At 47.6% G+C, this 13,373-nt stretch overlaps 1 protein-coding gene across 2 annotated transcripts; it reads right to left on the reverse strand.

Annotated features, from left to right (window-relative positions):
• Positions 1-6,045: 6,045 nt before the first annotated feature.
• ING1 (inhibitor of growth family member 1) lies at positions 6,046-13,373 on the reverse strand. Of its 2 annotated transcripts, XM_065644225.1 has the most exons (3): positions 13,350-13,373; positions 12,439-13,123; positions 6,046-7,660 (listed from the first exon to the last, which is right to left on the reverse strand). In XM_065644225.1, exons 2-3 carry the CDS (start codon positions 12,578-12,580, stop codon positions 6,957-6,959), a joined length of 846 nt encoding a protein of 281 aa, XP_065500297.1. In that variant the 5' UTR covers positions 12,581-13,123; positions 13,350-13,373; the 3' UTR covers positions 6,046-6,956. The 2 variants fall into 2 exon arrangements, with proteins under 2 accessions (XP_065500297.1, XP_065500289.1); XM_065644217.1 differs by lacking the exon at positions 13,350-13,373 and having other exon boundaries at positions 12,439-13,283.

The raw sequence follows: 13,373 nt of genomic DNA on the forward strand, positions 1-13,373 counted from the left end.
ATGAAACCACGCAAATCTCAAGGAGAGCGGAGGCTGGCAGAAAGAAAATTCCCCTGATATATATCTTCTAATTAACATAGCCAAATATTCCTTTCTGTATGCAGGTAAATCATTTATGAACAATTCACTTGGGTTTCTCATCCTTATCAATAAAAACCTTTTTTTTTCCCCAAGTTTGATTCATTTTGAGAAATAAAAATGAACTGGTGAAGTGCATTGTATGATGAGGGAGTTCAGGGCATTATGGGGATAATAGTCATTTAATTGCATTAATTCTTCCACAAAGTGAAAGTATAACAGTGACTCTACCTGTCTTGCCCAAGTTTTATAATATTCGCTTAAAAGATCCAAGTTTATTTTTTCTTACAACGTGGAGTTACCAGCCCTAGATTCGCTAATCTCTTAGGGCCTTACCTGACTTGTCAGGAAGCCACATGCAAGAGATGAGTCCCTTATTTTATTTGCGTGGTGATCCTTCCCCCAAAGCATGAAGCAGAAGCTCAGGCCCAGCGCCAACATGGACAACTGATGTACCACCAGCATGAAGGCACCTACTGACTCTCTCTTCTGCAGCGCCCTCACAGCCCCTTCCAGCCTGTGTCTCGGCTGACAGCTGTATAGGAAGGCCGACTTGTTAAAGCAAGCTATTGAAAATAAAATGAATGTTACTGTCAATATCCATAGGACTACATTTGATAAGTAATCTGAGGAATTGCCTTGAAACTTTTTTGAGGGGGTAGACTCAGCCTACAGGCACGTGGTTCATACAGCACGGTAGTATATAAACTCAGATTACTGCACTGCAAAGAATTCTGCTGTTTCAGACATTTTTTTTCCTCTCTACTTCACTAGTTACCTAAAATTTGGACCTCCGTTAGATTTTCACCCCAACAACTGAAAGGAATTTTGACTTCTACAAAGTGTCCATCCATCTGACAAGGATTACTTCCACACTCTTCGTTACTGCAGCATCTGAGAATTCATGACCTTATGTCAGATGCATAGTATGCAAAGTCTTTAAAAACCATTAGTTGAACTACTACGGTATTTCAGAGAGGACAGCAAAGCCAGCAGTCCTTCTCAAGGATGTTAAGCCACAATTTTTACTTATGCTTCTCAAGGATAGAGCTAGAAATGTAAATGCTGGTACTTATTTTTAAAAGTTTGGTATCAACCATCTTTCATCTTCTTCCAGAGAAACTTCAAGAGTGGTGAGGTCCTGCAGGCGGGCCAGTAACACACGCCGGGGCGAGGGATAGTAACCACCATTTGCAACGCTATTTATAAAGTGAACTAAAGGATCATAGAATCATAGAATAGCTTGGGTTGGAAGGGACCTTCAAAGGTCACCTAGTCCAACCCCCTGCAACGAGCAGGGACATCTGCAACCAGATCAGTTGCTCAGAGCCCCGTCCAGCCTGGCCTGGAATGTCTCCAGGGATGGGGCATCCACCACCTCTCTGGGCAGCCTGAGCCAGTGTTTCACCACCCTCACTGTAAAAAATTTCTTCCTCATGTCTAGCCTGAATCTCCCTTCTTTTAGTTTAAAACCATTATCCCTTGTCCTATTGTAACAGGCCCTGCTAAAAAGTCTGTCTCCATCTCTTTTATGAAAGGCCGCAATAAGGTCTCCCCAGAGCCTTCTCTTCTCCAGGCTGAACAACCCCAACTCTCTCAGCCTGTCCTCACAGCAGAGCTGTTCCAGCCCTCTGATCACTTTTGTGGCCTCCTCTGGCCCCTCTCCAACAGGTCCATGTCTTTCCTGTACTGAGGGCTCCAGAGCTGGACGCAGGACTCCAGGTGGGGTCTCACCAGAGCAGAGCAGAGGGGCAGAATCACCTCCCTTGACCTGCTGCACACACCAACACACAGAAGCCTGCGACTGGGGACAGCCACCAGCCTTCCACGCTTCTGTCCTGGCCACCAACACAGCTTCCCCACTGTGAGAAGGGACAGAGGCACCTTAGCTTTTTTTTTACTACCAACAACAATAAACACTCACTGAGAAAAGTAATGTCTGCATCCTGAACTCAGGACAAAACCTTAATACTGTCTCTCAGCACTTGCTATACATACTTGGTGTGCTCCAGTGCTCTTCCTTACTGCCTCATTCCTCTTACTTGTTACATTTGGGACTTCAGTAACACCTGAGAAAGTAAGAAGCTGCATGAAGCATTATTAGCTTGATTATTTTTTGGCAGTACATTGAATTCTTGCACTATTTTTGATACTCAGAAGAAATTATTAGCTTTTTTAAGTTATGGCTAGCAGAAGATGTTTGTTGTTTTGTTGTTGGTGGTGGTGGTTTGTTTGTTTGTTTTATGTACACAGAACAAATACGCCATGAGGATGATAAGAAGTCTGACTAAAGCAACGAAATGCACTTCAAGGATATTCACATTTGTTTTCAGGCATTTCTATTAGAGTTTTTTTTTATTCTTTGAAAGAGCTTACAATATTTTGTCTCTCTCTTTCATTTTTATTACAATCTAAAAGATTAACTAAAAATACCCTACCAAAAAATGAGACTGGTGGAGCAATCCGATTCAATTGTATTCATTCTGCACACTCCACAAAATTAGGACACAGTTAATCAGCAACTGCACTTAATTAGTAAGAAACCTATTTAAACCTAATGATACACATGGCCAGGGTTGCTGCTGCTGCTTAATTGAGACAGTAGTTCTGCTTAATTGGGATGCTTTCAGGTGATATAATGGTTGAAACTGATGCTTTGCTCTGCTGTTTCATGCTCCTGGTGGTTCTCTCTCTCCACCCTGCTGAGGACATTTTGCCATGGGAGCTGACATGGCACCCAAAGGGCTCCCTCGCTGGCTCATTTTACCTCTTGACTTGTGCCTTCAGTCCCCGTCCTTCACTGCCGGCTGCCCCACTGCAGAACAAATCTGCCGTCTGAGGGCAGGGATGACCCAGGTGCAAGGTCTGCTGGCAGCTCCCCTGGCCCGAGCGTTGAAAGGGTGCTTTTCAGATGTCAGAAGGACTTTATCATCCGCTCGAGGGTTCAGCAGCACAACATGGACTTCCCTGTGACACCTATCACAGATCAGCGAGCGATTACAGCTGCCCCAATGTCTTCAACTAGAAGTTTAAGAAGTCAGCGATTCCTGCTGCTGTGACTTCCTCAACAAGCACCTGCTAATTTTTATATACTGTATTAATGCTGCCATACCCAAGGGCCACTCGCTAGCTGGTGGGAAATTAGTCAGAAGGGTTAAGCTCCGCTCCTAGAAGAGCCTTCCTCTCACTGAAACCTTTTGTTGGCAGCCTTAGAGGGAAATGGTGACCAGGACATTCAGATGTTTTCTCAAACCTGCAGATGATCTCCCTGAATCACAGCACTGTCACCTTCCAGGACAGTGTGAGGAGACTTGCAAATTAGCTGATCTATCATGCAGCAATAACAAAAATTGGCTCAAATGGTGGCAGTTTCTCGTAGCCTTTAAATTCCCTGCAAATAACTAGGAAAGGAGGATTTGTAAAGACATTTTGTGAAGACAAGTGTTTTAGACAAGATACTAAAACCAGAACAGTTTGCGTGGTACGCAGCAGTTGGCAGTGTGTCAGTCTAACATGAGATGGCTTCGCTTCCATCACCAAAGAGCTTAGTGGCACAGCAGAGTCCCTCACATCTAACACAAGTAGTTAATTGTGCCCATCGACTGGAATTAGACCTGTCTGTCCTGGTTTCGCCTGGGATAGAGTTAATTTTCTTCCTAGTAGCTAGTATAGTGCTGTGCTTTGGATTTAGTATGAGAAGAATGTTGATAATACACTGGTGGTTTGGTTGTTGTTAAGCAATGTTTATACCGAGTCAAGGACTTTTCAGCAAGGAGGCTGGAAATGCACAAGAAGTTGGGAGGGGACACAGCTGGGACAGCGGACCCTGACTGGCCAAAGTGATATTCCATGCCATATGATGTCACGATCAGTGTATAAAGCTGGGGGAGTTGGCGGGGGGGAGTGATCACTGCTCAGGGATGGGCTGGGCATTGGTCAGCAGGTGGCGAGCAATTGCATTGTGCATCATTTGTTTTGTATATTATTTTATTATTATTATTATTATTATTCTCTCTTCTTTTGCTAGCCTGTTAAACTGTCTTTACCTCATGGGTTTTTTTCTATTGTTTCCCCTATCCTACTGTGAAGGGGTGTGAGTGAGCAGCTGTGTGGAGCTTGGTTGCCAGGTGGGGTTAAACCACAACAACAGTCAAACGGTACCGCACTGGTCCAGTCAACCCTCGGTGTCAGGCAGCAGAACAATGCGTCAGCCTGTTAACAGCATGAGTTGGGAACACAAGTCTTAGAAAAATGCAGAAAGGGATGTCACTCCAAGCTGCTTTGCAGATCAGCAGCTGTCTTTTGCAAAAGACTGAAATACAGGAGACCACAGTCAGCCTTCAGTAGCTGGAAACATCTTCATCTAAGGGCAGTATAAATATTGCTCTACCGATCCATCTTGAGATGAACTTTCTTACCATACTCCTTTGCACCTTCATTAGCTGCTGGTTTTTTTCACATTCGAAATGCCCTGCAGAACCAATGCAGACATTTAATGCAAAAGGTTCAGTTTGAAATTGTGTCTGCATCAGCTCCTACATAAAGTTTCACTGGGGTTTCACTAGTACAATCCTGCTAAGCACTGATGTTCTCAGCGCAGGGTGGTGGGAGAACAACAGAACGGCTGAGGCAGAAAAGACCAGAAACATCAGGATTAGCCACAACAACAGCAAGTGGAGAGAGGCAGGAGCAGGAAAGATCAGTATGTGTGTAGGGAGAACGGAAAACCAGAAGGCTTTAAAGAGGAGAAGAGAAGGGTAAGGCAGTAGAGAAATTACACACCAACCCTAAACCACCTCAGGAGGAGGAGATGCAATTCGGAGTGGTTGTTTGGTCAGGGAAAAGGTGGCTCAGTGTAACAGGACAGTCTGTAGCGACTGGAAACACGAATGCATGTGCACACGCACCTAGTGTACTGATTAGATGTAAGGCAGGACTTCTACTTGTCACTGTGAGTACGTCTGTCTGGCAGGGAATATCCATGCGAGGTGATGCAGTACATCTCGGGGCTTTTCAGTACATCTTTAGAAAACACTGAGCCCCTTCAACTGCCTCCTGTTCAAATGGTTCCAAAACCTTGTCTCCCCTACTTCCAATAGAAAGACCTGCTGGAATACATCAGGAAAAAGCAGCACCACATCAGTGATACGGTTTCACTGTCCAGGAAGCAAAGCAACACAATCATAAATTTTAAGAGAATGCAGTGTTCCAAAAAAAAAAAAACCCCAAAAAACCAACCCACAACCCCAGCCTCCAATATTCTTACATGATTCTTGTCTAATGCACCAGATTTCACAGCCTTTGCTTCCACAGCTTTCCTACTGCTGGTCCCGTCCCCTCCTCACTTGCAGTGAAGGCCCACAGGGGCATGAGGACATGAGGGCATGAAATCAGCTCAGCCAGAACATCGGTCCCCCCAGCCAGGCAGGTGAAGGAAACACTCTGACCAAGCTTTGCTACAAAGCTAAGTGACAGAGAATCTAGACACCTCGGGTAACGCACAGCACCTTGGTCATAGCTCATATGTTTTTGTATGAGGTGACCATGAGGAATAAAAATGCCTACCCTGCAACAGCTGTAGAAGTACTCTGAAAATGCTGTAACGCAAAACATCTTTTTGCTGGTAACAAACAATTTATATCCATAGTGTAAAAGCATGAAAACAACGGAACAAGACCAGCTCTATACTATTGATTTTTAGATAAATGGCCAGGTCTGAGAGTGACTGCAAGCACAAAAGCAGTAGATTTGGATGGAAAGTTAAATGCTATTTTGGGTCTCCCACAACCTTGCTGGCTGTACGAAGATTCATTATCAGAACTGTAATTTGGTTACCACTACAACAGTTTCAGGCTTCCTAACAGCAGCTTGCTGGAGCTGCTGGGGTTAAAACGAATTTTTTTTTTAAGCTACATGAATGATTATTAAACATGATTGCTAAAGAAGCAAACTGTCAAAGTTGTTTCATTTATTTCTTAATATCACAGCTGTACAATTTTCATACATACAGCAGGAAATGCACATTGGTTACACAATGGCATTTGGCTGCATTTCCAAGTATAATACAGTAAGTGCAACTCCACTTAAAAATGTACATTTATACAACTTAAACAAGTTAAGGATTGCTACACTACTATCTGTGACAGTATAAAGCTTCATTTATGTTAAGTCTTATTACTAAACCACTTCCTGGTTAAATATAAAACATATTCAATCATTTTAAAATGGCCCTTGTGGTACTTGGCCAGCATATAAAATATTTGTTGTGTAAAATTTAACCATTAACTTTTTTCTTTTTAAAAAATATTCCTCTAAGCCTATTTAAACATTTGCTATTGAACTGTTATACTGACACTTTGTAGCAGGAACCAAATTTTACCCTCCTTTTGTTTGCTCTTGCACTGCTTATAATCAAAAGAAGTTACATTTGTAATGTATTGCAGCTTTATTCAGATACAACCAGAGGGCTAAACTACTTAACAATTTTGCTCAAAAGGTAAATAACATTCTTCAAGAAAGAAAACAAAATTACATTCCAGAGATATTTGTCATCAAAATTTTAATGGGTAGAGTGCTACCAGCACTGAAAAAAAAAAAAAGGAGTATTAATTTATCTTTTAAGACCCACCCAAATATTCAGTTTAAACTCTTATAACTTTACTTTTGGAATACATTGGTCCACAGACCACAGTCTTGTTACAGTTTACCAAATGAAAACCAAAATTGCTTATTGCCGTCCCTATAACAGGAATGGTTCAGTTTTAAACCTCCTTTAAAAATATACATTTTACAATCCTTTCACCTCAACAAAGGTGACACTGACAATAAATACACTGGTTTGGTGGTTTTATTTTTCTTCACTATGAAAAGTCTACCAACTACCTGTTGTAGGCCCTTTCCTTTTTAGACTTCTCCAATGCCTTGTCCATAGTTTTCTCGTTTTCTCCTCGACATTTGGGGCAGTACCATTTACCCTTTGGTTTATGATTGAGTCCCACGCAGGAAAAGTGAAACCACTCAATGGGGCACTCATCGTTATCGCATCCAATCATTTCTCCATAGGAGACCTGGTTGCACAAGCAGTATGTTGGCTCATTAGGGTCAATGGGAAGGTCTGGGGGAGAAGCTTCCCGCTCTGCTTTAGCCTTGGATCGTTTCTTCTTCTTGGATGTTTTTGCTTTCTTTTCCTTTGGAGTTCCTGAGATGATGTCATCATGATCATGATTATTTGAAGCATTTTCTCGATTCTCATTATTTCTTTGCCGCCTCGATCTCTTATTGTTGGGCTTTTCAGCCTGCGTGATTGTCTCGTTCTTTGACTTATCTTGGCTGGCCTTCCCGCTGTTTCCAGTGGTATCGTTAGTCTCTTGACAAGTCTCAAACAGTTCCACGTGGCTGTCCACTTGCCTGGTTCTGTTTTCAACGAGCTCCACCATCTGACTGACGATTTGGATCTTCTCATCTCCCAGTTCCTGACTCCGAATCAAGGCTCTCTGAATGCAGTGCAACATTCTTCTCTTCTGCACCGCATCTGTCTCTCGTTTAAATTTTTCATAGTAATCATCCAGGTCCTTCAGAATCTCTGCAAGGAAGAAATAAAAACTATAAATATTTTTGACGGAGAGAATGGTGAAACAAAGCTTTCCCATATTGTTCCTTCCACACAGCAACACCTCTTTGTAACACACAAAGCTCAGCAAAGACACATTCCCTGAAGCTGGTATTTGACAAGGGGCTCATGACTTCCGTGGATTACTTTTGTTCGAGTCGGTCCCGCAGGAATAGAATGCAAATGCTGATTTAGAAAAAAAACGTGACTAAATAAAATGTTGTGCATGTTGACAATTTTTCCCTTTAAACTTATCAGTAAGGCAAAAGAACTAACTAAACAAACATATCTCCTCCCACCTCCCCCCGTTCCGTTCCAAAATTAATTGTAAATTAGAAGGGAAATTAATAGATTGTTTTCCTGGACATTTTCTGTATAACAACATTAATATCTTAAATGGATGACTGAGAGTGGGAAAAAGAGAGTGGGAGAGAAAGCAAGCACAAACCAGTGTAAAATCAGATGCTGAGTTACTTAATAATCGCTATCATACTGGACAGCTGATGAAGAAGAACCCCAAATACACGGGGCTGGACCCTAAGCTATGGCAAGTTTCATCCAATTCTGCTGAGTTATTTTTGCTGAAAATGTGAGGCCACTTAAACCTCCAGGACTACAGAATTAGGATTACAATATCCAAGACATCTAGATGATTTCCTCCCTATACTTTCTGTAAAATACCTGTTGCTTAGTTTTTTTAAACACAGAAATATAATCTTCATTAAATATTTACTGCAGAGGAGGAGACGAAAAAGTTAGAAAATAATATTAAAGATGACATGTAACAACTGGAGCAGCTAGAGAGTCTGATTTAAAATGCTAACACTGAAAATATGTTAGATTTTGAATTGCACCTCAAGGACTGTTCCAACGGTGTGTGAGAAAGAACACTGCACAAAAGTGTTTAAAGTTTCAAGAACAGTTCTCGAAAAGCAGATGTTTTTGAGTTTCACTATGATAATCAAACTAACTCAAACATACAGGACCCTCAGCATTTCCATATTAAGTCCTCAAAAACTTGCAGAATGTTCTTCCTGCATCTCCTTTCTTGTCTAATGTTCCCCAGTCTCACAAGTTAGAACATTCTTCTTTAGATGAGCAAAATATACTGAGATCCAAAATCTATCCTCAGTTTACCTAACAGAAACCAGGATCTCCTGCACATGAATATGGCATTACCAAAATTGTCAATGAATTTCACAACGATAAACTTACTCTTCTGAAACCTTCTTTTAAGGTAAGAGAATGGTTTAGCAGCAATTTACATATGCAACTAATAGTTATCCTGTGATTTAGGTTCTGTCTCGTCTGCACAGATTTTTTGAACATGCGCATTCCTAATTTTTAGTGAAGACACAGAAAGTTTACGCAAGTTTTACTTTAGTTTTTAGAGCAGCAGCCACTGCTTCTCATGTCAGCTCAGCATGACCTGTCAGTAGGTACTGCAATATAACCTACCTGATGAAAATTAGCACTTCAGTATGTTATTAGCCATCTTAAGCAAACACATTTTCTTTAAAAACCAACCAAACAAAAAAACCCCAACAAAACAAAACCCCACACCCTGAAACACCCACCCAAAAGAAACCACCCCTACCACCACCAAATCCCAAATGTAGAGAAGATTAAGCATCCAGGAAGACTAAAAATCCAACGTTAATGATTTTCAGTGTCTGAAATGCAGAAGTTTTATGTTCTAACACTAGACTGATGTCATCAGTTTGACCCATCTGAACCTGGTACACAGGCACTTTTCATGAAGAATACTCTCTCTCAATACCACGAAATAATTAGCGATTTAATGACTTAAGCCAGGCACTACAAAAACTTCAGTTCTAGTACTGCATACACACATTAACACTACAGCACCACAGCATCTCCTGAAACTGCCGTATTATGCAGGAGAAATAGTTGGCTGCAATGATCTTGAATTCTGCAGAGCCCCGCTGAGCGCATCCTCAGGCACCGACACGTTTAATATGTAAGACACCCTGCGAGATGTGCCTTTTCACAAATGCACGCAAACAGAAAGGGCTGCTTAGCATCTTGGCATCAGCGTCAGAAACGTGTTATTCAAGCAGAGCACCAGCTAGAAGAGACAGCTTGACAGCTGTGTACTACAGCTCGGAGGAGGATCGCGCACCACGGTTCCTCACACCAGCACGCTCAGCTGAAGCTGCCCGGCCGAGCAGGCTGCGTTCACAGGAATCACAGAAAGCTGCTTACCCCTGGCATGCTGTAACAGAAAGACCAGAAGCAGAGTTTTGCGGGATTTGTGTGTTATGCAATTGTTCAGCAGCTGTGAACGCACACCCCAAACATCACAAACGCCATGCAAATGGCAGGGGAGGGCGGAAAAAAAAAAAAAAAAAAGGTGCCGAATGTCGTGAAAGCTTTATTCGCAGAACAGTCCCGTAGCCCTCACGGGGGCTGAGGCCTCGCCGACATGGCTGCACGCCCACGCACCCCGGGCGCCCACTCCCACGCCGCGGCCAGGGCTCCCGAGGGGATGGCGGCGGCAGGAGGCACCTCGGCGGGCAGGAGGGACTGAGAACACACCGGGATGCCGGCGCTCCGCCGCCGCCTCCCGGCCGCTACCCACGGAGGCCCCTCCTCCCGCGGGGCAACGGCGTGCGGGACACGGGTGCAGGCCGCCCCCCCGCTCCGGGGCGGGCCTGGGCCCCTCCCCGCCCCTCTGCGGCACCACCCGCCGCCTCCGGGGCCGCCCCTGAGCGCCCGCCCCGCGCCAGGCCCGTTACCCCGCGTGCTCCGCGGCGGGAGGAGGGAGCGCGGGGAAGGGCGGGCGCCATTGCCGAGGGACGGGGCCCTAACGGTCCTAACGTAAAGCCAGCCGCCGCCCGCCGGCCGGGTAAGCAGGCAGGAAGCCGCCTCATCCCTGCGGGCCACGGGGGCCGCCTTCTCCTAGCAACCAGCGCGGCGACACCGCCCCGGAAGTGACAGAGCTGCTATTGTTCTCCGGCAGGAAACCGGCGGCGGTCCCCCCGGTTCGCAGCGTAACAGGGGAGCCAGAGGAAGCGGGGGAGGAGGCGGCGGGGACCGGGCGGAGAGGGGCGGCGGCCTGCCCACTCCCGCGCCTATCAGAGCGGCGGATGGGGAGAGCCCGCCCCTGTTGGCCCGGTGTTCCCAATCGGAACCAGAAAGAACCAGAAGAGTAAAAAACAGTAATTAAAAAAAAAACCACACACCAGCCAATTGCAGCGGGGAGAGAGACATTGCGCCCGCCTCCTCCAGCACCAGTGCGCCATTCACGAGCAAGAGGAGGTGCGAAGAGCCCCGAGAACACGTCAATCACACTCCGGACGCCCAAGGTTGGCCTGCCCGCTGCTACCGCCACGGCCAATCAGAACCCACAAGCCGGGGCAGGCCGAGATATTCAAATCAACCCCACAGAAAAGTTGCTTCTCGAAACGTCACGAGAAGGCGGGGCACAAGGCGGAACCGCCCGCCCCGAGAACCAATCAGCGAGAGGAGGTGGTCCGCGGCCGGCCCTTGGGGACGCTTCCCCCTATCAGCGCCGCCGGGGGCGGGGCGAGCCGCCATATGCTAACGAGGGGCGTTGATAAAAGCCACAACGACGCCGATTCTCCAGCAAAGCGCGGAGGCGCTCGTTGGTTGTAGTGGGTGTGTGCTCGCCCGGAGCGCGCGAGAAGCGCGCTGCCCGCCCTGCCCTCTCCTCATCGCCAGCCCACGGCCGCCCGGGGAAGTTTTCCCCGGCCCCTTCCTCCGGGAGCCGCTGGGCTCCCCGGTGGGCTGCCCGAGGAGCGGCGCGGGGAACGGCAGGGCTCGCTGCCTACCGCCCCTAAGGCCACATGCAGGGGGGCGCGGGGCGGCGCGCAGGCCGAAGGAGAAGGGGTCCTTCTCCGCCCGGCACCCCGGCTGTCAGCGCTGCCGGCGGCACCGAATAACGCCCTCCCCTCCCCCCTTCCCGAGAGGACACCAGCAAGCAAGTGACAAAGCTGCCCCAAGCCCCACACAAACTGGCCTCCCCTTCCCTTGCTCTTCCCTCCGCCCGTTGGGCATGGGGGCAGCGTGCCCCGAGTGCCGGCAGCACGGAGAGAGGGGGCACTTGAGCCCGACCGTATCGCCCCCAGCCCCGCACACCCCACACGCCAGTCCCGTCCCCCCCGCGCCCCACCAAGCGGGGCTGTTTCACGGGGTGAAACGAAACCCACCGAGGAGGGAGCTAAGAAAGCACACCCTGCCCCCCACTCTCGCCTAACCCCCCCCCCTCCTCCCTCCTCCCCTCCCTCCCTCACTAGCTGTCTCTCTCCCCTACTACAGCCATAATGAATACTGTACATTCCTAAATGTTGTGCTGTAATCTCTCCCTCTGTCCACCCAGCACTTTCTTCTGTACCCCGAAACCCTTCCACCTCAGCCCCACGGCCGCGGACGGCCCCTCTTTGTGAACCGCACACCCCACTTCCCTGCCCCCGCCTTCTTGGCCAGCAATTTACACAGAAAAGCAGAGTCCTTGCTTAATAAGAGAAGCTGGAGACCTTTTGTTCCGCCCCATGACAAGAGCTAACGCTGCAGATCAGCCCCTCTTCTCTCCTCGGATCTCTCCTCCTGGCTTTCTCCCTCCTCTCACCTCCCAAAAATAAAACTACCATCCCTGTGGGGTGCAGAGGGGCAAACGGAGCCGAGACTCACCTCTGAAGAAAAGGAAGACACCCTCCCCCCCGAGCCCCAATACCACACATACACAAATATATATAGAAAGCACTTACCCTGATATTTGGCGTCAATTTCCCTCATCAAGGAGACATTTCTCTGCAGATCGAAGGGCATAGACTCGATGGAGTCCAGATAATCCTCCACATAGTTCACTAGGTGAAGCTGGTCTCCGTTTGCAGGACTCAACATTTTCATCCGGCAAAGAAAAAAAAATATCCTTCCCCACACCTCTCTCTCCCTGTCTGTGTGAGAGCAAGTGCTGCTCCCTCCAAAGACGGTAAACCCCGATGAACGGCTCACTCCCTGCCCACCTCTCTCCGTAGCTCCCCCCAAAAACCCGAGAGAAGCTACATCTGACTCCTCTTGTGTGAAACAGAGGGAGAGAGACACACACACACCCTCCGCTAGTCCCCTACAGCCAGCAGCAGCTGATTGAATGGCTGTCGTTGTGGGTAATTCACGAAGGAGGTGGTAGGAACAATCAGAGGGATTTGTGTGTGTGAAGCGGGGGGGGAGGAGGAGGAGAAAGAAGGGGGGCTTAAACCAGCTCCTCCGAAACAATCTGGAAACAAAATGTGCTCTGCAAAGTGTCTGTCAGAAGCAGCGGCAGCCCCTCTGCATGCGCCAGCGCCGCTCTGCTCCGCTTCTCCTCCGCTCCCCCCTTCCCCGCTCTCCTCACCGCCGCCGCCGCCGCTCCCCGGCGATATTAACGCAGCCTCCTCGCTCCCATACGCCGCACTTGATCCAACGTGGAAAACCCAAATACCAGTTTCAAACACTTGGGAAACATTCAGCCCCGCCACGCACGGCGCATGCGCACCCCTCCCAGCGCTGTATACACACACACACACACAGACACGGGCACACTCACCGCGCACACACACACTCTCCCCCTCCCCCTCCCGGAACCGCGGCGGGGCCAGCGCTCCTCTGCATATTCATCGTCCCTCCTCCCCTTACTCACGTTTGGGGAGGGAAGGCGGCGGGG

The sequence above is a fragment of the Caloenas nicobarica genome, chromosome 1, assembly GCF_036013445.1.
Source record: "Caloenas nicobarica isolate bCalNic1 chromosome 1, bCalNic1.hap1, whole genome shotgun sequence".
Taxonomy (NCBI): domain Eukaryota; kingdom Metazoa; phylum Chordata; class Aves; order Columbiformes; family Columbidae; genus Caloenas; species Caloenas nicobarica.